Source organism: Equus caballus, chromosome X, assembly GCF_041296265.1.
Source record: "Equus caballus isolate H_3958 breed thoroughbred chromosome X, TB-T2T, whole genome shotgun sequence".
Classification (NCBI taxonomy): domain Eukaryota; kingdom Metazoa; phylum Chordata; class Mammalia; order Perissodactyla; family Equidae; genus Equus; species Equus caballus.
This window is the reverse complement of record NC_091715.1, coordinates 67,325,001-67,349,102: the sequence shown is the minus strand read 5'-3', so window position 1 is coordinate 67,349,102 and position 24,102 is coordinate 67,325,001. Positions and strand designations below refer to the sequence as shown.

General features: G+C 35.7%; 1 protein-coding gene across 3 annotated transcripts in view; it reads left to right on the top strand.

The window, feature by feature from the left end:
* TEX11 (testis expressed 11) overlaps positions 1 to 24,102 on the top strand; it is a 363,973-nt gene that overhangs the window by 105,889 nt on the left and 233,982 nt on the right. For all 3 annotated transcript variants that reach the window (XR_002805590.2, XM_023634526.2, XM_023634525.2), the window contains exon 9: positions 14,489 to 14,574. Coding sequence is in view for 2 of the 3 variants with exons in the window: in XM_023634526.2 (XP_023490294.2) it covers positions 14,489 to 14,574 (86 nt within the window). In the remaining variant the exon portion in view is untranslated. The remainder of the gene's footprint in view (positions 1 to 14,488; positions 14,575 to 24,102) is intronic.

Sequence of the window (24,102 nt, the reverse complement as noted above, 5' to 3'; positions counted from 1 at the left end):
TCTAGATTCCTCATTGTATATGTGAGATTTTCAAAGCCGTTCTTCCCCAATGTAACTTTCTGCAGCTTTTCCTCCCAGACCTTCAACATATGTATTGTTTTCCCCAACTGTCATCTTTTGCTCCAGGCAGCAGTGGCTTATTTCTTTGTGTTTCAGTGTTTTCAAGGAATGCCCTTTGCTTAGCCATTTTTTCACCTTGTAAGAATTCTGATTTAGGAGAAACAAAGTCAAGCACCTTGCATTAGTTCTGCTGGGAATCCCTGAACAGATCATATCAAACAAACTCAATTCTCTGGGAACAAGGTCCACTCAGTTCCCTCGGGAACCAGGCACCCACAGTGAGGACGCAAGCTGCCATTTTCAAGAGTGCCACTGTGTCAAGGAGTGGAGTGGGGCAAAGCTAAACTTAAAATGCCAAAAAACTCTCCTACTTTATTTAAGACACCTTTTCCTTGATTTAGCATTCACTTGGTTGCTGTAAACCTTTGACAGTTTTCCAGAGTTCCAACAATTTTCTCTGACAGTTTTTGCTCATTTTTGTCAGTGTTTCTTTGGAAGGCCTGGCCCTTGGAGTTCTATACTATGCCATTTTCTCTGAAGTCACTCACTGTTTTGATTCTTTATCCTCTGTATGAAACTTGATTTTTCTCTTTGGAAGTTTGTGTAACAATAAGGATAACCAATACTTATGTAATACTACTATGTGCCAGGCATTATTCTTAGTGCTTTATATATATTAACTTAACTTTCACAGTAACCTTGTGAAGTGAGTATTACTGTTGTCCCCATTTTACAGTTAAGGACTGAGGCAAAAATAATTTTAGAGCTTACTCAAGGATATGCAGTATGTGATGAAAACTGGATTCAAACCTAGACAGTGCAGCTCCAAAGTCCCCACTCTTAACCATTATTCTGTTTTTCTCTCTTGATTAGAAATGGATATTCTTCTTGCCTCCAATGTTTTAAAATTTCATGATGATGTGTTTTTTTTGCATTCATTGTGCTGGGCACTTGGAAATCCATTTCAATCTGGTAATTCTGTTTTGTTACTCATTTTGTTGATTTCTCTTCTCTGTTTTCTCTTTCTAGAACTCTTATTTTTCAGACGTTAGATTTCCTGGATTGGTTTCTAATATTCTTTTCTTTCTAATTTTCCATCTGTTTTTTTGTTTCATTTTACTATTTAGATTATTTTCACGATTTTATTTTCCAAAACTTCTCATGAATTTTTTTTGATACCATACTTTTAAGAGCTCTTTTTTTCTTTTTGGTGAGGAAGATTGGCTCTAAGCTAACGTCTGTTGCCAATTGTCCTCTTGTTTCTTCTCTCCAAAGCCCCAGTCCATGGTTGTATAACATAATTGTAAGTCCTTCTAGTTCTTCTGTGTGGGATGCCGCCACAGCATGGCTTGATGAGTGTTGTGTAGGTCTGTGCCCAGGATGCGAACCAGCAAACTCTGGGCTGCCAAAGTGGAGCATGTGAACTTAACCACTATGCCACCAGGCCAGCCCCTCAAGAGCTCTTTTTATTTTAATTTTTAAAATTTTTTTTATTAAGGTTATAAAAGTTAACATCCTTGTGAAATTACAGTTGTACATCATTATTAGTCATGTTGTAGGTACACCACTTCACCCCTAGTGCCCTCCCCCCACCCCCTTTCCCCTGGCAACCACCGATCAGTTCTCTTTGTCCATATGTTAACTACCACCTATGAGTGGAGTCATATAGAGTTCGTCTTTCTCTGTCTGGCTTATTTCACTCAACATAATACTCTCAAGGTCTATCCATGTTGTTGTGAATGGGAGACTTTGTTCTTTTTTATGGCTGAGTAGTATTCCATTGTATATATATATATATACCACATCTTCTTTATCCAATCATCAGTTGCTGGGCACTTAGATTGGTTCCATGACTTGGCTATTGTGAATAATGCTGCGATGAACATAGGGGTGCATGGAACCTCTGGAATTGCTGATTTCAGGTTCTTAGGATAGATACCCAGTAGTGGAATGGCTGGGTCATAAGGTATTTCTATTCTTAACTTTTTGAGGAATCTCCATACTGTTTTCCATAGTGGCTGCACCAGTTTGCATTCCCACCAACAGTGTATGAGGGTTCCTTTTTCTCCACAGCCTCTCCAACATTTGTCACTCTTGGTTTTGGATATTTTTGCCATTCTAACAGGTGTAAGGTGAGATCTTAGTGTAGTTTTGATCTGCATTTCCCTGATGACTAGTGATGATGAGCATCTTTTCATGTGCCTATTGGCCATCCGTATATCTTCTTTGGAGAAATGTCTGTTCATGTCCCCTGCCCATTTTGTAATTGGGTTGTTTGATTTTTTATTGTTGAGTTGTGTGAGTTCTTTGTATATTATGGAGATTAACCCTTTGTCAGATAAATAACTTGTGAATATTTTTTCTCAGTTAGTGGGCTGTTTTTTTGTTTCAATCCTGTTTTCCCTTGCCTTGAAGAAGCTCTTTAGCCTGATGAAGTCCCATTTGTTTATTCTTTCTATTGTTTCCCTCATGTGAGGGGTTATGGTGTCTGAAAAGATTCTTTTGAAGCTGATGTCAAAGAGTGTGCTGCCGATATTCTCTTCTAGAAGACTTATTGTTTCAGGCCTAATCTTTAGGTCTTTGATCCATGTTGAGTTTATTTTAGTAAATGGTGAAAAAGAATGGTTGATTTTCATTCTTTTACATGTGGCTGTCCAGTTTTCCCAGCACCATTTGTTGAAGAGACTTTCTTTCCTCCATTGTAGGCCCTCAGCTCCTTTGTCAAAGATTAGCTGTCCATAGATGTGTGGTTTTATTTCTGGGCTTTCAATTCTGTTCCATTGATCTGTGCATCTGTTTTGGTACCAGTACCATGCTGTTTCGATTACCGTGGCTTTGTATGTATGTTTTGAAGTCAGGGATTGTGATGCCTCCAGCTTTGTTCTTCTTTCTCAGGATTACTTTAGCAATTCGGGGTCTTTTGTTGCCACATATGAATTTTTGGATTCTTTGTTCAACTTCTGTAAAGAATGACATTGGAATTCTGATTGGGATAGCGTTGAATCTGTAGATTGCTTCAGGTAGTATGGACATTTTAACTATGTTTATTCTTCCAATCCATGTGCATGGAATGTCTTTCCATCTCTTTATGTCGTTGTCGATTTCTTTCAAGAAGGTCTGGTAGTTTTTGTTGTACAGATCTTTCACTTCCTTGGTTAAATTTATCCCAAGGTATTTTATTCTTTTTGTTGCGATCGTGAATGGGATTGAGTTCTTGAGATCTTTCTCTGTTAGCTCATTGTTAGCATATAGAAATGCTACTGATTTATGTATGTTGATTTTGCTGTAGTTGTTGATTGTTTCTAATAGTTTTTCTATGGATTCTTTGGGGTTTCTATATATGAGATCATGTTGTCTGCAAACAGCGAGAGTTTTACTTCTTCGTTGCCTATTTGGATTCCTTTTATTTCTTTTTCCTGCCTAATAGCTCTGGCCAAAACCTCCAGTACTATGTTGAATAAGAGTGGTGAAAGTGGGCACCCTTGTCTTGTTCCTGTTCTGAGAGGGATGGGTTTCAGTTTTTGTCCGTTGAGTATGATGTTGGCTGTGGGTTTGTCATATATGGCCTTTATTATGTTGAGGTACTTTCCTTCTATACCTATTTTATTGAGGGTTTTTATCAAAAATGGATGTTGGATCTTGTCGAATGGTTTCTCTGCATCTATTGAGATGATCATGTGGTTTTTGTTTCTCATTTTGTTAATGTAGTGAATCACGTTGGTTGACTTGTGGATGTTGAACCATCCCTGTGTCCCTGGTATACATCCCATTTGATCATGGTGTATAATCTTTTTGGTATATTGGCAAACCGAATACAGCAATATACCAAAAAGATTATACACCATGAAGGATAGGTATTAAATCTTCTTTGAATGTTTGGTAGAATTCTCCAGAGAAGCCGTCTGGTCCTGGACTCTTATTTTTGGGGAGGTTTTTGATTACTGTTTCTATTTCTTTACTTGTGATTGGTCTATTCAGATTCTCTATTTCTTCCTGATTCAGTTTGGCTAGGTTGTATGAGTCTAGGAATTTATCCATTTCTTCTAGGTTGTTCAATTTGTTGGCATATAGTTTTTCATAGTATTCTCTTATTATCCCTTTTATTTCTTTGGTATCTGTTGTGATTTCTCTTCTCTCGTTTCTAATTTTATTTATTTGAGACTTCTCCCTTTTTTTTTAGTGAGTCTGGCTAAGGGTTTGTCGATTTTGTTAATTTTTTCAAAGAACCAACTCTTTGTTTCATTGATCCTTTCTACTTTCTTTTTTGATTCCATATCATTTATTCCTGCCCTAATTTTTATTATTTCCCTTCTTCTACTGACTTTGGGCTTTGTTTGTTCTTCTTTTTCTAATTCTGTTAGGTGTCGTTTGAGGTTGTTTTTGTAAGATTTTTCTTGCTTATTGAGGTGAGCCTGTATTGCAATGAATTTCCCTTTTAGGACTGCCTTTGCTGTGTCCCAAATAATTTGGTGCGGTGTGTTTTCATTTTCACTTGTCTCCAGATAACATTTGATTTCTTCTTTAATTTCTTCAATAATCCATTGTTTGTTCAGTAGCATGTTGTTTAGTCTCCACATTTTTGGCCCTTTCCCAGCTTTATTCTTGTAGTTGATTTCTAGTTTCATAGCATTGTGATCAGAAAAGATGCTTGATATTATTTCAACCCTCTTGTACTTATTGATGCTTGCTTTGTTTCCCAAGATATAGTCTATCCTTGAGAATGTTCCATGCGCGCTTGAGAAGAATGTCTTTTCATTTTTTTTAATATTTCTCTTTTATAGCATATTGTTCTTATTTCAGAATTGCAATATCTTCCTTTCTGTCTTAGAAGAAATTGATAGATTCTTCTTCTCCATTTTTTTCTGTGCATTATCTATGTTTTCTCCAAGGTGATTTCTTTTCTCTGTGTGCATATATGTGTGTTTTGTCTCTGCCTTTCTATTAAATGCTATTAGATGCTTTCTTCATATGTCCAGTGATCACTGGCTGCTTATACTTTGATAACAAAACACAAAAAATCTCATTGGAAGTTCTGTTCCCGGGTCTTCTCTGTAAGGTATCTGGATGAGGTGATCTATAAGCTGAGCTATTTGCTCATTTCAGTGTCTTTGGATCCTTTCTCTTAGGCTGGTCAAATTTTCCATAGAAGACTCTTCTGGTCTACCCCTTAGAGATCCAATACCTGGCTTCCTGGGTTTTGACAGTTGAGGAGGAGGGAACAAAGACTTCAGTCTCTATAGTGTGTAAATTTTTACTTAAGTGAATTTACTTAATTTCCTCTTTTCAGTTTAGCATCCATATGCTTAACTGTGCCTCACCTCCTCAAGTTTAGAGACCCTCTTTTTTACCCCCTGCAGCCTATTGCTAGGATCATGGTAGGACAGTTGTTTGTCTGATGGAGTGAGGAAAGAGACTTGAGGATTTGACTCTTTTTTAAACAGACTTTCAACCAATCCTCCTGTTTTCAGCCTTTACAAGGTGCCTTGGCTGCCAGCTGCCGAATTTGAGAGGAGGATTTGGCAATATAAATTGGGCTGCTTCTCAGGTTTCCCCATTGCTAGTATAGCATTCTGCTTTCCCATGTCTACTAAGTGAGTTACTAATTTAGCTATCTCTTTTTCAGCTTCCAAAACTTATGTTGCTCTTGGTCTACTATCCTATTGTACTTATCCCAGTGGGCTTGTGCCTTTAAAAAATTTTTACGTAATAGCATCAAAAAGAATAAAATACTGAGGCGTAAATTTACTCAAGGAGGTGAAAACTATAAAAAGCTGATGAAAGAAATTAAAGCAGACACAATTAACTGGAAAGACATCCTGTGTTTATAGATTGCAAGACTTAATATTGTTAAAATGTCCATACAAAGCTATCTATAGAGTCAATTCCATCCCTATAAAAATCCTAATGACATTTTTTGCAGACATAGAAAAAACCGTTCTAAAATTCATATGGAATCTCAGGGGACCTCAAATAGCCAAAAAAAAAAAAAAACTTGATAACGAAGAATAAAGTTGGAAGCCTCACACTTCCTGATTTCAAAACATATCGCAAAGCTACAGGAATCAAAACATTGTGGTACTAGCATGAAGACAGACCAGTAGAACAGAATAGAGAGCCCAGAAATAAACCTTTGCATATATGGTCAGATGATCTTCAACAAAGGTGCTAAGGCCATGCAGTAGAGAAACAGCAGTCTCTTCAACAAATGACAGTGGGAAAACTGAATATCTACATGAAAAAGAATGAAGTTGTACCCTTAACCTTACACCATATCCAAAAATCAACTCAAAATGGACTAATACCTAAATGTAAGACCTAAAACTATAAAACTCCTAGAAGAAAACATAGAGGGAAAACTTTATGACATTGGATTTGGCAATGATTTCTTGTAAATGTACCAAAAGCATAGGCAACAAAAGCAAAACTAGACAAAAAGGACTACATCAAACTTAAAAACTTCTGCGCATCGAAGGAAACAATCAACAGAGTGAAAAGGCAACCCATGGAATGGGAGAAATATTTACAGATCATATATCTGGTAAGCAGTTAATATCTAGAATATACAAAGAACTTCAACTCAACAGCAACAAAAAACAAGTAACCTGATTTAAAAAATGGGCAAAGAACCTGAATAGACATGTCCCCAAAGAAGATATACAAATGGCCAACAAGCTTATGAAAAGATGCAAATATAACTAATCATTGGGGAAATGCAAATCAAAATCACAATGAGATATTGCTTCACACCCATTAGGATGGCCACTATCAAAAAAACAAAATAACAATTTTGATGAGGATGTGGAGAAATTGGAACCCTTGTGCACTGTTGGTGGGAATGTAAAATGATGCAGCTGCTATGGAAAACAGTATGATTGTTTCTCAAAAAATTAAAAATAAGATTACCATATAATCCAGCAATCCCACTTCTGAGTATATGTCCAAAAGAACTGAAAGCAGATTCTTGAAGAGATCTTTGCACACCTATGTTCCTTGTGGCATTATTCCCAATAGCCAAGAGATGGAAGCAATTCAACTGTCCATCAATGAATGGATGAAAAAAAAAAGGGGAGGGAGGCAGCCCAGTGGTGTAGTGGTTAAATTTACTCTCTTTGCTTTGGTGACCTGGGGTTCACAGGTTTGGATCCCAGGCGCAGGCCTACACTCCACTCATCAAGCCATGCTGTGTTGACATTCCGCATACAAAATAGAGGCAGATTGCCACAGATGTTAACTCAGTGACAATCTTCCTCAAGCAAAAAGAGGAAGATTGGCAGCAGATGTTAGCTCAGGGCCGATCTTCCTCACCAGAACAAACAAACAAAACCAAAAAGTGGTGGTATACACGTATAATGGAATATTATTCATCCTTAAAAAGGAAAGAAATCCTGTCGAATGTTACAACATGAATGAGCCTTGAAGACACTATGTTAAGTGAAATAAGCCAGTCACAAAAGCCACATACTGTATGATTCTATTTATATGAGGTATCTGAAGTAGTCAAATTCATAGAAACAGAAAGTAGAATGGTGGTTGCCAGGGTTGGGAGGAGGGGCAAATGAAGAGTTGTTCAATGAGTAAAGAGCTTCAGTTTTGCAAGATGAAAAAGTTCTAGAAATCTGTTGCACAACAATGTGAATATCGTTAACACTACTGAATTGTACATTTAAAATGGTTAAGATGATAAATTTTATGTGCTTTTTACGACAACTGAAAAAACTTTTTTCTTTACTATAATTTTACTAGGGTTTCAGGAGAGAGCAGAGGTAATTACGTGTGCTCAGTCTGACATCTTTTAGCAGGAGCTTGATGCTGGCTTTTCTTTTTCTCTGCTTTTTGTTTCTCTGTTTGCTTTCCCCCCCACCTTCCTATGGGTTAGATGAGTCCTGTGGGATTTTTAGAACTACATTTTGATTTATATATATTATTTTTGAGTGCTATTATAAAGACACCAGTCATATTGGACTTAGAGTCTACTCTAATCCAGTATTACCTCATCTTGATTACATTGCAAAGACCCTATTTCCAAATAAGGTGACATTCACTGGTTCTAGGTGGACATGAATTCTGGGGGGACGTTGTTCAACCTAAGATAGTCTTGATAGGACAAATCCTTCTACTTTGTTCTTCTTCAACATTGTCTTAGCTGTTCTGGGCCTTTTACTTTTCCATATTCATTGTAGAGTCAGCTTGTGAAGTTTGGTGGAAAACTATTGGGATGTTGATTGAGATGGCATTGGATTTATAGATTAATTTAGAGAGCTTCACTAGCTTTATAGTAGTGAGTCTTCTTATCCATGAATGTGGTATATTCTAATTTATGTAATCTTCTTTGATGTATTTCAACATAGTTTTACAATTTTCTGTGTAAAGATATTTCTCATTCAATTGTCATCATAAGTGATATCTTAAAGATTATATTTTTAAATTATTTGTCATTGGTGTATAAGAATGCAGTTGCTTTTATATGTTTATTTAGTATCCAGCAATTTCTCTCAACTCTTATTAGTTCTAATAATTTTATCTGTAAATTCTCTTGGATTGGTGTTATTTGCATATTTTTGCCTCCTCTTTTGACTTTGGCACTGTTGCTATCTATTTCACAGGACAGGAAACTTTCTTTAATATGCTTTGTAGAGTAAATGGGCATTGAATTGCATACTGAAAGATATGAAAGAAGACTCTTAGGTGGTGTTTAGGGAAAGAAAACTTTTGGTATTTTGCACAGTGATAGAGCCGGCAAAGGGAGAAGCAAATGCAGAGAGAGAGGAATGCGCTGAATTAGAAGATCTAAGTTGTATAACAGAAGAGTAATTATGCCTACATCAGGATGGGGCTACTAATAAAGGACCTTTAAGTCCAGAATTGAGTTTGTATTTTATTTGGAAGGTGGTTGATAGAACTATACTGTTAGGAAACTCATGATTTAAATTCTAAAGGTCAATGAAATTATTTAGTGTGTTTTTGATGGGCTTAAGGTTTAGACAAGGGACCTGAAAATCTAGGGCAGGAAATCTTATAATGAAAGGAAATGATCGGATAAAGATTGGAGAAGAACTAACATAGTGTTACTCGGTAAAAGGAATTAATGAATTAAACCAAACCTCTTTTTTTCTGAGACATCCTTCCTGTACCCCAATACTCGATAGGGAATTGCTGTAATGTGTTGACATGAAGGCAGAAGGTAATGCTGTATTGTTGTTCAGAGACAGAGAAACAAAATGTTTGGAAAATTGTGTCTTAGAGCACCAGGAGGAATAACTAATGACCTTTTGTTAATTAGTATTGAGATATTTGAGGATTAGAGAAAGCTAAGTAAGGGAGGGATTGAAAGGTAAATGTCTTAAAGCCAATAAGGAAGAAAGCCAGGCAATTATCATTCAATTAGTGTCCCACTATTATAATTGAACAAAATGTAAAAATACATGGTCTATAAATGTTTAAAAGACAACAAAATCACAAACAAAAATAGCTTAGAACTGGGAAAATAATAGGAAGTTTGCTTCTTCTGAATTTTAAAAACCTAATTTACAAAGTAATTTGTAGAAAATGAAGTTATCTAGTTAGTTAAAAATGAAAAGCCTTGTATTGAACTGAAATATAGTGCTCAAACTCATTTTTAGCAGCTATATCTACTTTAATTGAATTTTTAAAATCAGCTATGTAATCTCACCTTAGCATTGTAACATAGGTATTCAATTAGAGCTGTCATTTCTGGGCCAGTAGATGTAGCAGTGGCTGGAAGTCCTAGGGATCCCTTGGGTCCTGGAGCTCCCATAAGTCCTGTTCTATATGACCAATATACAATAGACTTACAGATCTACCTTCGTTGCATTGTTTTTTGCCATTGTGTATTGCTTGCAAAGTGAGATGTTAGCACTCCATGGAAGGCTAGGAACATCTTTTAAAGAGATATTTTTATGAATCTTAATACTTCATACCCCATTAGAAATGTTTCATGAGGACAGGGATTTTTGTCTGTTTTGTTCGCTGCTGTATCTCTAATGCCTAAAATAGTGCCTAGTAGATAGGAGGAGCTTAGTAAATATTTATTATTGAATCTATAAATGAATGAGTGAATGGAACAGTATTGATAGTTAAAAGATTTTTTTGTCGTTACATTGAGAATATGCTGTGGGTCTCTTGAAAGATCTTTTAGTATTAGGTAGCTTTGTTGTTATAAGTTTATTATTTTGTATTCTTTTCTCCCCTAGGAAGTAGCATTTAATGTATGTACACTTGAAGAGATTGTGAGGGCAGAGACAAATACAGTCATGCACCACATAATGACGTTTCAGTCAACAACGGATCGCATATATGATGGTGGTAGCATAAGATTATAATGGATCTGAAAAATTGGATGCCTAGTGACGTCATAGATATCATAATGCTGTAGCACATACATTACCCACGTGCTTTTGGTAATCCTGATATAAACAAACCTACTGCACTGCCAGTCATATAAAAGTATTGCCCATATAATTATGTACAGTACATACTACTTGATAATAAATGACTATGTTACTGGTCTATGTATTTACTATACTATACTTTTTATTGTTATTTTAGAGTTTCTCTTTCTACTTATAAAAAACAGTTTACTGTAAAACAGTATATTGTGTTACACTGGCAGCAGCCTCATACCTCTTGTGTTCACCACGTCTCTTGATTGCATCATTTTCTCTAGTGCTTGATTTAATCTCATGTTGTTTTGTTCATCATGGCCCCTAAGTGTACAAAATCCACTGCTAATGTTGCCAGTAAGAGGCCATGTTGACTGATTGACCTGAAAACAAAATTAAAAGTGATTAAGGACTACGAAGGTGGAAAGTGAGTGATGGTTATTGCTTGCCAGTCAGGCATGTCCCCTTCCACCATAGCTATGATCTTGAAGAACCATAACAAAGTGGCAGAAGCTGTTAAAGTATGTGCTTTATTGAAGGCAACAAGACTAACAAAAATTCAAGAAGGGCCTATGTCAGACATGGAGAAACTTCTAATGACTTGAATTGAAGACCAGACACAGAAGCTATCTTCCTCAGCACCAACAATCATGGCCAAAGCAGAAAGTTTACGATGTTCAAAGAAAAGGCTGGACCCAACTACAATGTTGAATTTATTGTTAGCTCTGGATGGTTGAAATGATTCAAGAATCGTTATTCATTACATAATATGGAAATATGCTGTGAGTCTGTGAGTACAGCTGAAGAATTTTTAGAAATTCTAGATAAGCTGATTGTGGAGGAGAATTACTTGTCAGAGCAAATATTCAATATGAACAAAACCTCCCCATTCTGGAAACGGATGCCTGAAAGGACTTTCATCCATAAGAAGATCAAGTCAATGCCAGGTTTCAAGGCTTTTAAGGACAGAATAACAGTCTTTCTTGGGAGCAATGCTGTGGGCTACAAATTGAAACCCTTTGTGATCTGGCACAGACCCCCACAGCCTTGAGCATATCAATAAGCACACACCGCCAGTGTACTACAGGAGCTGTAAGAAGTCATGGAAGACCCAGCTCCTCTTCCAAGATGCCCTCCTGAATTGCTATGACAGAGAAATGGAGTACTGTTTGGAGAATAACGTAACTTTCAAGATTTTGCTTATTGTTGATAATGCTCCTGGACATCTATCTTTTACTGGTGATCTTCATCCCAATATCAAAGCTATGTTTCTCCCTCCAGCACCACCTCTTTGATCCAACCAATGGGTCAAGGAATTATAGCAGCTTTTAAGGCCTATGACCTGAAGAGAACCTTTACTCAGGCTATTGCTGCAACTGAGGAAGACACTGAGAAGACATTGATGCAATTTTGGAGGATTGTAACATCTATGACTGCATCAAGAACCTTGCTTGGGCTTGAGGTGATGTCACTAAGGAGTATATGCATGGCATCTGGAAGAAGACACTCAAGAGGTTCATCCATGACTTCAAAGGATTTGTTAAGAATGAGGAGGTTGCAAAAATCAACAAGGCTGTGGTTGAGATGGCAAACAACTTTAACCCGGGTGTAGATGAGGATGACATTGAGGAGCTCCTAGAGGTGGTTCCTGAGGAACTGACTAATGAAGAGTTGTTGGAACTGGAACAGGAATGTATAGCTGAAAGAGAGGCAAGAGAAAAAGAAATGGCAGGAGAAGAAAAAGAACCTCCAAGAAAATTCACAGCAAAGGGTGTAGCAGAAGCTTTTGCAGACCTCAACAAGCTCCTTAAAGTTTGAAAACGTGGACCCAACACTGAAAGATTTTCATTAATGGAGGGGAATGTTCATGGTACGTTTATCTGCTTACAGGTAAATCTATGATGAAAAAAAGAAACAAACCAAACTAAACACCAGGAACATATTTCTGAAAAGAGTGACACTTCCTCAAGTAGGGCCTCAGGCAGGTCCTTCAAGCGGTATTCCAGAAGAAGGCATTGTTACTATAGGAGATGACAGCTCCATGTGTGTTATTGCCTCTGAAGACCTTCCAGTGGGACGAGATCTGAAGGTGGAAGACAATGATATTGGTGATCCTGACCCTGTGTAGGCCTAGGCTAATGTGTGTGTTTGTGTCTTCCTTTTTAACAAAAAAATTTAAAAAGTAAAAAAAAAATTTTTAAGTAGAAAAATTCTTATTGAATAAGGATATAAAGACAGGAAATGTCTTTGTACAGCTGTACTATATGTTTGTGTTTTAAGCTAAGTGTAATTACAAAAGAGTCAAAAAGTTAAAAAAATTTAAAAGTTTATAAAGTAAAAAAGTTACATATGCTAAGGTTAATTTATTATTAAAGAAAAAATTTTCAATAAATTTAATGTAGCCTAACTGTACAGTGTTTATAGAGTCTGTAGTAGTGTACAGTCCTAGGCCTTCACATTCGCTCACCACTCGCTCATCGACTCACCCAGAGCAACTTCTAGTCCTGCAAGCTCCATTCAATGGTATATATACAGGTGTAACATTTTTTTTTACCTTTTATACCATATTTTTTCTTTACCTTTTCTGTGTTTAGATACACAAATGCTTACCATTGTCTTCCAGTTGCCTACAGTATTCAGCACAGTAACATGCTGTACCAGTTTGTAGCCTAGGAGCAATAGGCTATACCATATGGTTTAGGTGTGTAGTAGGCTATGATGTTCGCACAACAACAAAATCACCTAATGACTAATTTCTCAGAATGTATCCCTGTTGTTAAGTGATGCATGACTGTACTGAGGAAATTGAATAAAGACTCAGTATACTTAAATGTTTATCAAACGTTTTATTTTCCGTTTTCCTCTGTACAAGTTAGTTGCAGGCCTCTCTGCAGCAAGTGAGTGTGAGCTGCATTATTCCAGTATAGCTACATAATTAGTGTGGCCCACTGTGAACCTATGGGATCTGAGGCATGTAATGAGTTAAGCTTTTTCTGCAGAAATGTCAAGAATGCATTTAAAGACTTGTGAATTCTTGCCAGACCCACATTACCAAGACTATTCTTTATTTTAGATTCAAGTATACAGTAGGTCTGATCTGCTCAGGCATGCATATCGAACTTCTTTCTGAATGTACTGTAATTCAAAGGGAAACTTTTTTGAAGCAAGACAGGTCTTTACACATTACTTATGAATAACTTGCCTCAGATCTTGGATTCTTAATGGAGGATCTACTTCTGTAGTCTTACTCAAGTAAGACTTATAAAGGACTCCTTTGTATGGGTATAATCAGATTCTGGATAGATGTTTTCTATAAATACTGAGGGGATATTTGGATAAAATATTAGAATTAAAAATTTTTCTCTTATGCCATTTTCCAGTATTTTGACAGATGAAAATTCTGTGAGATATGGCATTGATGCAGGGACTGAGGTGCTGATTAACCCATCAGAGTATTTTTCTGTGGCACCATTCACATCCTTGTTCCTACTTTTATCTCAATGGTAATTTATGTAAAGAAAATTTTTGTTGTTAAAGAGGGTCCATTAAACTATTTCTAAATAAGTCTTATGACTAGATAGTGCTTTGGAGACATTTCAGAACTTTATAATTTTTTTAAATTGTCTTAATTTTGAAAAAAAAATCCTTTATTTTTTCCCCCTCAATGGTGATTTTTTTTCTTTGAATGTTCTCTCTGATGTAATGCCTATTATACTGGATCTGGTAACCTACAGAGGCATTTTAGCTTATCCTTTTGCTGGGCAATGATTAGGTTTCCCATTTCCTATTACAAAGCACCTTTCAAGTTCTGTTAATAATGCATTGTATTACTTTTCCATTGGTAACTAATGCCCCAACCTGAATATTTTGTAGCTCCTCTTAATATAAATTGAGAAGTTTTGAGAAAAGTGGGTTATTTTGACGTACAGAACATTTCAAGTATGTCTTAAAGACTCTGAATTGCTATAGATTTTTTTAATGTTAAGGAAATCATGACTCTAACGTATCTTTTTCTTTAAATATTACAGACCAGATATCTTCATATTCTCTGTTACAACTTTGGAGTAGAAACCTACAAGCAGAATAAATATGAAGAAAGTTCTTTCTGGCTTAGGTAATATAAAGAAAATAATGAATGTAAATTCAGAAATATTGTCATAGAGTTCAGTTAATACTTAATATAGAGTGCTTTGACTGTTTAAACATTCTCTGACTTCAAAAGCCAACATGCTAAATTTATTTACTCCTTTAACATGTATTGTTTATTATTCTTACACATTGCCGGTTGATAGAAAAATGTATTCTATTCTTAACATAACATAAGAACATGTTCTCCCTCCATTTCTCCTTTGTATCTCCATCAAGAATATGGAATTTTTTTTTTTTGCTTTGGTACCTGTTCCTGTCTGTCAATCCCAGAGTATAAGAGTGGTAGAATGGGAGTAGGATCAGCTCAAATTGTTAGTCTTACATGAATTTTGGTATTTTAATAGCAGACAAATAAGCATATATTTAGCTCTTACTGTATGCTCAGTACTATAGTAAGATTTGTACTGTTGTATTGAATCTGGAGATATCAAGGGAATAGTGCAAAAATGTAGCAACTATATACAAGAATCCTGTCTTTCACTGAATACCTAGGCCCAGCACAGATTCTGACACATTGTAGGATACTCAGTAATTGCTAGTTAAATGAATTTATGTGAAAAATGTATTTTTCTGGAGATGTAACATAGGGTTCTTTGAATATCAGGGGATTATGGAGTAAAATATATCAAATCAATTCAGTAAGTGTTTCCCCTTTCTGAGTACAGGGTTAGTTCTGGTTATATGATTAGTTTAACTATTGTGAAAATTACATTCGCCCCTAATGAAGTAAATACAAATATGGTCATTCACAGGCATGTATATCTCTAACAAAATACCTATGCAAAAAACTTGTTTAGGTAAAAGATGTTTTAGATCCTAAAGACTTATCAAACTCTATAGAGAACTATGCCTGACAGAACAGGCTTATGCGGTTAAAAGAGATACACTTGTCTCAATTTAGAATGCTTCACACAAGTGGAATGTACCTGAAATTTTTATTAGAAATCATATTTTTATAAATTGAATTATTTAAAATATACCAAAGGAGCTGGCTAGTTTAGCATGGGTTTTACAACAGGTTTCCTTTTAAAAAGAAAGGCATGCTGATGCCATGGATGGCTTCTGGAAGCTTAAGCCTATGAGGTGAGCTTGTAGTTTATGCCAAGAATGAGGGTGAATGTTCTCTAGGAACTGGTCATAAGAGTAGGCTGAGGCTTGAAGTGACATGATGTACGTTATTTTCAAATATGCCACGGGTTGTTGACCCCCCGTATGTCATCATCATTTTTTAGAAAATCTTACAGAAGGAAAATACGATGGTGACATGACGTGACTGATCCATATTATAAGCTAACTATATCAGATTTTTACTATATATTTAGTGGCTATATTTTTAGGAATATAATTTGACCCATAGTCATATTTTTGTCAAAATCTACATAATAACAAATTTATAGAGCACCACTATATTTTGAGTCTAGATGAGATTGGGGAAAACAGGACGAACTAGAATTATAGCCCTGGTTATTATATATGGTTTTACTTTCTCTGCTTCTTGATTTTTTTTCCACATCTTTTGGGGATATAAAAATAACATGGTGAAGTATTCTCAAATGCCTTGAAAAAAATTGTATTTTAATGTGTTTAAAAAAAGGGAAAAATAATTATTATTAACGATAGGGATTTTAGCGCAATGGATAGCTTTCCTAGTATTACATCAACTCCTAATCAAGTTCGAGTCATCTTTGACATCATTGTGAATTGTTAATATTATGATAGCTATTGTTAGAATTATTGTAGAGCTTCAATACGATGATGCATGTATTGTAGAGTGTTCAATAACATGCTCAGGAAATAGAAACTGCTCAATAAATGGTAGCCGCTGCTACTATTTCTAGGTGATGTGTTTGCTATTTACTGCAAATGGACACTAATATGGCCAGTCCACTAGTTTATTCTAAAATTCATCCCAGTCAAATCAAACATGGATTAATTATTGACTTCCCAGGTAAAAATATCATAAAGACAAGCACCCATCTTCTTCTCTCATATACTGCTAATCTTCGGAATAATTTTTCTTCATGCTTTAATTATCCATGTGTTGAGAAAACTGCTGGGAGAAGTTGGTGATATAAGCAGGAGTGAATAGCTGCTAATTAAGCACTCTTCCCTGTAAATTTTATACAAGAAGGAGGCCATGGAAAGTGTGTGTACTTTCTACAGGCTTAACTATTAAGAAGAGAATCTTAAGCTAGAGGTTATATACAATTTGGAAGTATCCATTTAGTCTAAAAAAGAAAAAAACCATTTTTACACAAATGATAAGATATAAAAATTGCTATAGTATATTAGAATTTTGTTGAAATAGAAGCCTACAACATAAAGAGTGGTAGTGGGTATTGTTTATAAAGCTCTTCTTTCCCTCAGTTCTTGTTAACAGATCTTGGTTCAGGACCTTTCTTAGTTTTCACCTCGTCCCTGCCTTTTCTTTTGCGACGAAAAGTTCATGAACAGCTGCTGCTCTCCTTGCTTTCTGCCACACTCTTTTGATCATGCTCCCTTATTAGAGAAGCCACAGATTAAGAGAAGGCCTCTGTAATTATGAATGAAATTGAGAATCCTTCAGCTTACTTTACTGTGGGTGTCAAGGTACCTGCCTTGATGTATTCAATGACAAATTCAGTTAGGATTCTATAGAATTTAAAATTTCACATATTTGAAATCGAAATGCCAGCTTTGGAAATATATTTAATAGGTTGTTGTTTAATAAAATAGATTTTTCCCCCTACTCCTCCCTTTTTGTAATTCTTACTATATTGAGCTCCTCTGTCTGCTCATGGCAGAAGGCAAGAATAAGTAGATGAGAAGAGACTGTTGATTTGGAATTTTCTTTCACAACCTGGGGATTTGTTAGTGGCCTCTCAGTTGCCCTGGTGGAATTTAAATTTAGTGTTTATCTTTTAAAGTCCTATCTAATAATTTGGATGTATGCTGATCTTGGCTTTTTAGAAAAGGAGTACAGAAATTGCCCTGTAGCTAATTAGTATTCTACAAAAAGCAGTGTAAACCAAACAAATACAAATAAACCCAACTCAAAAGACTTTGGGGTTACATTGATTTACCACAAAGATTTTGCAGATTTTCTCCTCCTGGGAGGAAAATGCCCTAATTCCAAAGCCTTAGTCATATTTTTAATCTTGGATAATTTTTCCTTTATTTCTAGTAGTTCTTTCTAATTCACACAACTGTGTTCCTTGGAGCTACTGGCTGGTAAACACTTGGGAGGCTCACTTTGTTTCCTTTTGCTGTAAGAAGACCTATTTTCTAATTATGACAAATTAAATTTAGAGAACAGTCAAAACGAATGGGTAATAGCCATGGATATAGTAAAAATAATGTTTGAAACTTTTTTGCTGATTAAAGAAGTGGTATGTACTAATTATAAAAACTTCAATATTAAAAAAAGTGTAAATGGAAAGTAAAAGTCCCCTATAATCCTACACTCATAAATGCTCAGTATTAACATTTTACTTTATGTTCTTTTTAGTTTTTTTCAAAAAAAGTTTTTAAAAACTCTTTTAATATATTAAATGACAAGGAAAACATGAGAATCATTGAAACACATTTGGAGGATTCAGGAGTTGAGGGGTTTTTTTTCAAAATGAGCTGTGAATAAAGAAGATAAATGGAATGAAACCAAGCCAAAGACTATACATAGGAAAATTCCTAATTGGTGATCTCTTATTATATTAGAGACAGTGACATAAATTGGGAAAATTACAGAAGACATTTGAATTGGACAAAATCCTGGAGAATTGGATAAAACCCTGAAGGTGTTCTGTAAAAAATAACCTAACATCCATCATAATAAATGAAATTTAAATGACCCCACTTCTTTGACTTAGAGATCAGAGACAGAGTACTTATAGATTCCTGAAGAGGAGAGTCCTTTATAAGTTAACAAAAATGAGAATATTTCTCAACCTCGTGTGTGAGAGCTCTGTGCTGCCTTTCTCGAAACCGTCAGGATCCAAAGAAAGCATGATTTCTTCAGCATACTTCTGAGACCATGGTTACAGTTTATATTTTCTTTTAAAAAGAACACAACCAAAACTTAGTGTTGCTAGAATTTTTTGGATGTAAATAAATAATTGGGTAGGCAGTATGTTAGAGAAGGAGTAATTTTTTCTATTCAGGTTATGATCGTTTGCAACATTGTGAAATTTCGGTTGTACATTATTATTTGTCAGTCACCATATAGATGCACCCCTTCACCCTTCATGCCCATCCCCAACCCCCCTTCTGCCTGGCAACCACTAATCTGTTCTCTTTGTCCATGTGTTTGTTTACCTTCCACATATGAGTGAAATCATACAGTGTTTGTCTTTCTTGGTCTGGCTTATTTTGCTTAACATAATACTGTCAAGGTTCATCCATGTTGTTGCGAATGGGATGATTTTGTCATTTTTTATGGCTGAGTAGTATTCCATTGTATATATATACCATATCTTCTTTATCCAATCATCAATCATGGGCACTTGGGTCACTTTCATGGCTTGGCTATTGTGAATAATGCTGCAGTTTACATAGGGGTGCATAAGTCTCTTTGAAGTGTTGATTTCAAGTTCTTTGAATAGATACCCAGTAGTGGGGTAGCTGGGTCATATCGTGTTTCTACTTTTAGTTTTTTGAGAAATCTCCATACTGTTTTCCCTAGTAGCTGCACGAGTTTGCATTCCCACTAGCAGTGTGTAAGGGTTGCCTTTTCTCTACAACCTCTCCAACATTTCTTATTTTTTGTCTTGGTTATTATAGCCATTCTAACAGTGTAAAGTTATATCTTAGTGTAGTTTTGATTTGCATTTCCCTGATGATCAGTGATGTTGAGCGTCTTTTCATGTTCCTATTGGCCATCTGTATATCTTCTCTGGAGAAATGTCTGCTCATATCCTTTGCCCATGTTTTGATCGGGTTGTTTGCTTTTTTGTTGTTCAGTTTTATGAGTTCTTTATATATTATGGAGATTAATCTCTTGTCAGATATATGACTTGCAAATATTTTTTCCCAGTTGATGGGTTATCTTTTCTTTTTGATCCTGGTTTCCCTTGCCTTGTAAAAGCTCTTTAGTCTGATGAAGTCCCACTTTATTTTTTCTTTTATTCCCCTTGTTCGAGAAGACAGGGTGTTTGAAAAGATCCTTTTAAGACCGATGTCAAAGAATGTACTGCCTGTATTTTCTTCTGAAAGTTTAATGGTTTCAGGTCCTACCTTGAAGTCTTTGATACATTTTGAATTTATTTTTGTGAATGGCACAAGAGAATGCTCTAGTTTCATTCTTTTGCATGTGGCTGTCCAGTTTTCCCAACACCGTTTATTGAAGAGACTTTCCTTTCTCCATTGTATGTTCTTAGCTCCTTTGTCAAAGATTAGCTGTCCGTAGATGTGTGGGTTTATTTCTGGCCTTTCAATTCTGTTCCATTGATTTGGGTGCCTATTTTTGTACGAGTATCATGCTGTTTTTTTTTTTTTTTTAGATTTTATTTTTTTCTTTTTCTCCCCAAAGCCCCCTGGTACATAGTTGTGTATTTTTAGTTGTGGGTCCTTCTAGTTGTGGCATGTGGGATGCTGCCTCAGCATGGCTTGATGAGCAGTGCCATGTCTGTGCCCAGGATCTGAACTGGCAAAACCCTGGGCTGCCGAAGCAGAGCATGTAAACTCAACCACTTGGCCAGGGGACCGGCCCCCCATGCTGTTTTGATTACTATAGCTTTGTAGTATATTTTGAAGTCAGGGATTGTGATGCCTCCAGCTTTGTTCTTTTTTCCCAGCGTTGCTTTAGCAATTCGGACTCTTTTGTTGCCCCATATGAATTTTAGGATTCTTTGGTCTATTTCCTTGTGGAATGTTATTGGGATTCTGATTGGGATTGCATTGAATTTACAGATTGCTTGAAGAAGTATGGGCATTTTAACTATGTTTATTCTTGCAATCTATGTGCATGGAAATCTTTCCATCTCTTTATGTCGTCATCAATTTCTTTCAGTAAAGTCTTGTACTTTTCATTGTATAGGTCTTTCACTTCCTTGGTTAAATTTATTGCACGATATTTTATTCTTTTGTTGCGATGGTGAATGGGATTGTGTTCTTGATTTCACTTTCTGTTAGTTCGTTATTAGAGTATAGAAATGCAACTGATTTTTGTATGTTGATTTTGTACCCTGCAACTTTCCTGTAATTGTTGATTATTTCTAATAGCTTTCCGATGGATTTTTTTGGTTTTCTATATATAAAATCCTGTTGTCTGCAAACAGCAAGAGTTTCACTTCTTCATTGCCTATTTGGATTCCTTTTATTTCTTTTTCTGTCCTAATTGCTCTTGCCTAAACCTCCAGTACTATGTTGAATAAGAGTGGTACCCTTATCTTGTTCCTGTTCTCAGAGGGGTGGCTTTCAGTTTTCCCCATTGAGTATGATGTTGACTGTTGGTTTGTCATATATGGCCTTTATTATGTTGAGGTATTTTCCTTCTATATCCATTTTATTGAGAGTTTGTGTCGTAAATGAATATTGGATCTTGTCAAATGCTTTCTCAGCATCTATTGAGATATCATGTGGTTTTTGTTCCTCATTTTGTTAATGTGGTGTATCACATTGATTTGTAGATGTTGAACCATCCCTGTGTCCCTGGTGTAAATCCCACTTGATCATGGTGTATGATCTTTTTAATGTATTGCTGTATTCGGCTTGCCAATATTTTGTTGAGGATTTTTGCATCTCTGTTCAGCGATATTGGCCTATAATTTTCCTTCTTTGTGTTGTCTTGTCTGGCTTTGGTATCAGGGTGATGTTGGCCTTGTAGAATGTGTTAGGAAGTGTTCCATCTTCCTCAATTTTCTGTAATACTTTGAGAAGGATAAGTATTAAATCTTCTTTGAATGTTTGGTTGAATTCTCCAGTGAAACCATCTGGTCCTGAACTTTTGTTTTTTGGGAGGTTTTGGATTACTGTTTCAGTCTCTTTACTTGTGATCAGTCTATTCAGGGTCTTTATTTCTTCTTGATTCAACTTTGGGAGGTTGTAAGAGTCTAAGAATTTATCCATTTCTTATATACTGTCCAATTTCTTGTCATGTGGTTTTTCATAGTAGTCTCTTATAATCTTGTGTATTTCTGTGGTATCTGTTGTAATTTCTCCTCTTTCATTCCTAATTTTATTTATTTGAGCATTCTCTCTTTTTTTCTTAGTGAGCCTGGCTAAGGGTTTGTCAATTTTGTTTATCTTCTTGAAGAAGCAGCTCTTAGTTTCATTCATTCTTTCTACTGTGTTTTTTTGTTCAGTTTCTATTTCTGCTCTAATTTTTATTATTTCCCTCCTATGGAGTTTGGGCTTTGCTTGTTCTTCTTTATCTAATTCTGTTATGTGTAGTTTAAGATTGCTTATTGGAGTCTTTTCTTGTTTGTTAAGGTGAGCCTGTATTGCAATGAATTTCCCTCTTAGGACTGCTTTTGCTACATCCCAAACGAGTTGGTTCGTTGTGTTTTCATTCTTCTTTGTCCCCAGATAATTCTTTTAAATTTTTTTTATTGTGGTCATAACAGTTTGTAACATTGTGAAATTTCAGTTGTACATTATTATTTGTCAGACACCACTTAAATGTGCCTCTTCACCCCTTGTGCCCACCCTCCACTCCCCTTCCCCTTGATAACCACTAAACTGTTCTCTTTGTCCATAAGTTTGTTTATGTTTCACAAATAAGTGACATCATGTGGTGTTTGTCTTGCTCTGTCTGGCTTATTTCACTTAACATAATACTCTCAAGGTCCTTTCATGTGGTTGCAAATGGGACGATTTTGTATTTTTTTATGCCTGAGTAGTATTCTGTTGTATATATATATCACATCTTCTTTATCTAATCATCAGTCGATGTGCACTTGGGTTGCTTCCATATCTTGGCTATTGTGAATTGCTGCAATGAACATAGGGGTGCATAAGCCTCTTTGTATTGTTGATTTCAAGGTCTTTGGATAAATACCCAGTAGTGGGATGGCTGGGTCATATGGTATTTCTATTTTTAATTTTTTGAGAAATCTCCATTCTGTTTTCCCAGTGGCTGCACCAGTTTGCATTCCTACCAGCAGTGTATGAGGGTCCCCCTTTTTCCACAATCTCTCCAACATTTGTGTTTTTTGGTCTTTGTGATTGTCTCTAGATAATGTTTGATTTCTCCTTTAATTGTAACATGTTGTTTAATATCCACATCTTTGCCCTTTTCCTAGATTTTTTCTTGTAATTGATTTCTAGTTTCTTACCATTATGGTCAGAAAAGATGCTTGATATTATTTCAATATTTCTAAGATTATTGATGCTTGCCTTGTTTCCCAACATATGGTCTATCCTTCAGCATGTTCCATGCATACTTGAGAAGAATGTGTAACCTGCTGTTTTTGGATGGAGTGTTCTATGTATATCTATTAAGTCAATCTGGTCTAGTCTTTCATTTAAATGTACAATTTCCTTGTTGACTTTCTGTCTGGATGATTTATCCATTGGTGTAAGTGATGTGTTGAGGTACCCTACTATTATTGTGTTGTTGTTAATACCTCTTTTTAGGGTTGTTAATTGTTGCTTTATGTACTTTGGTCCTCCTGTGTTGGGTGCATAAATATTTATTAGTGTAATGTCTTCTTGATGGAGTGTCCCTTTTATCATTATATACTGCCCCTCTTTGTCTCTCTTTACCTGTTTTGTCTTGAAGTCTACTTTGTCTGATGTAAGTATGGCAACACCTGCTTTCTTTTGTTCACCATTAGCTTGCAGTATTGTCTTCTATTCTTTCAGTCTGAGTCTGTGTTTGTCTTTGGGTCTGAGATGTCTTTCCTGAAGGCAGCATATTGTTGCATCTTGTTTTTTAATTCATCCCGCCACTCACTGTCTTTTGATTGGAGAATTCAATCCATTTACATTTAGAGTGATTATTGATGTATGAGGGCCTAATGCTGCCATTTTATCACTCATTTTCTGGTTCTTCTGCATTTCGTTTGTTTCTCATCCAGTGTATTTCGGACTACCAATTCACTTAGGAAGTTTTCTATGCTGGATTTCTTAGTTTTCTCCTTAATTATCATTTGTGTCTCTGTTCCAATTATTTGTTTAGTGGTTACCATGTAGTTTGTATAAAAAATCTCATAGATGAGATAGTCCATTTTCTGATAGCCTCTTATTTCCTTTGACTAAGCCAGTTCCACCCCTTTCCTCTCCCCCTTATAAGGTATTATTGTCACATCTTATTTAATCTTGTGTTGTGAGTTTGTGGTTAAAATGACAAGATTATATTTATTTTTGGTGTTTCCTTCCCTTTATCTTTAATGTTATAATTGAGCATTTGATAACGTGTTCTGATGGAAAGCTGTAATTTTCTGATTTTGTCTATCTACTTATCTCCTTGCTCAGGGTTTTATAACCCCTTTCTTTTTTTTTCTTGTATGAAGGCCTTCCTTAGGATTTCTTGTAGGAGGGGTCTTGTGGCAATGAACTCTCTTATCTTTTGTTTATC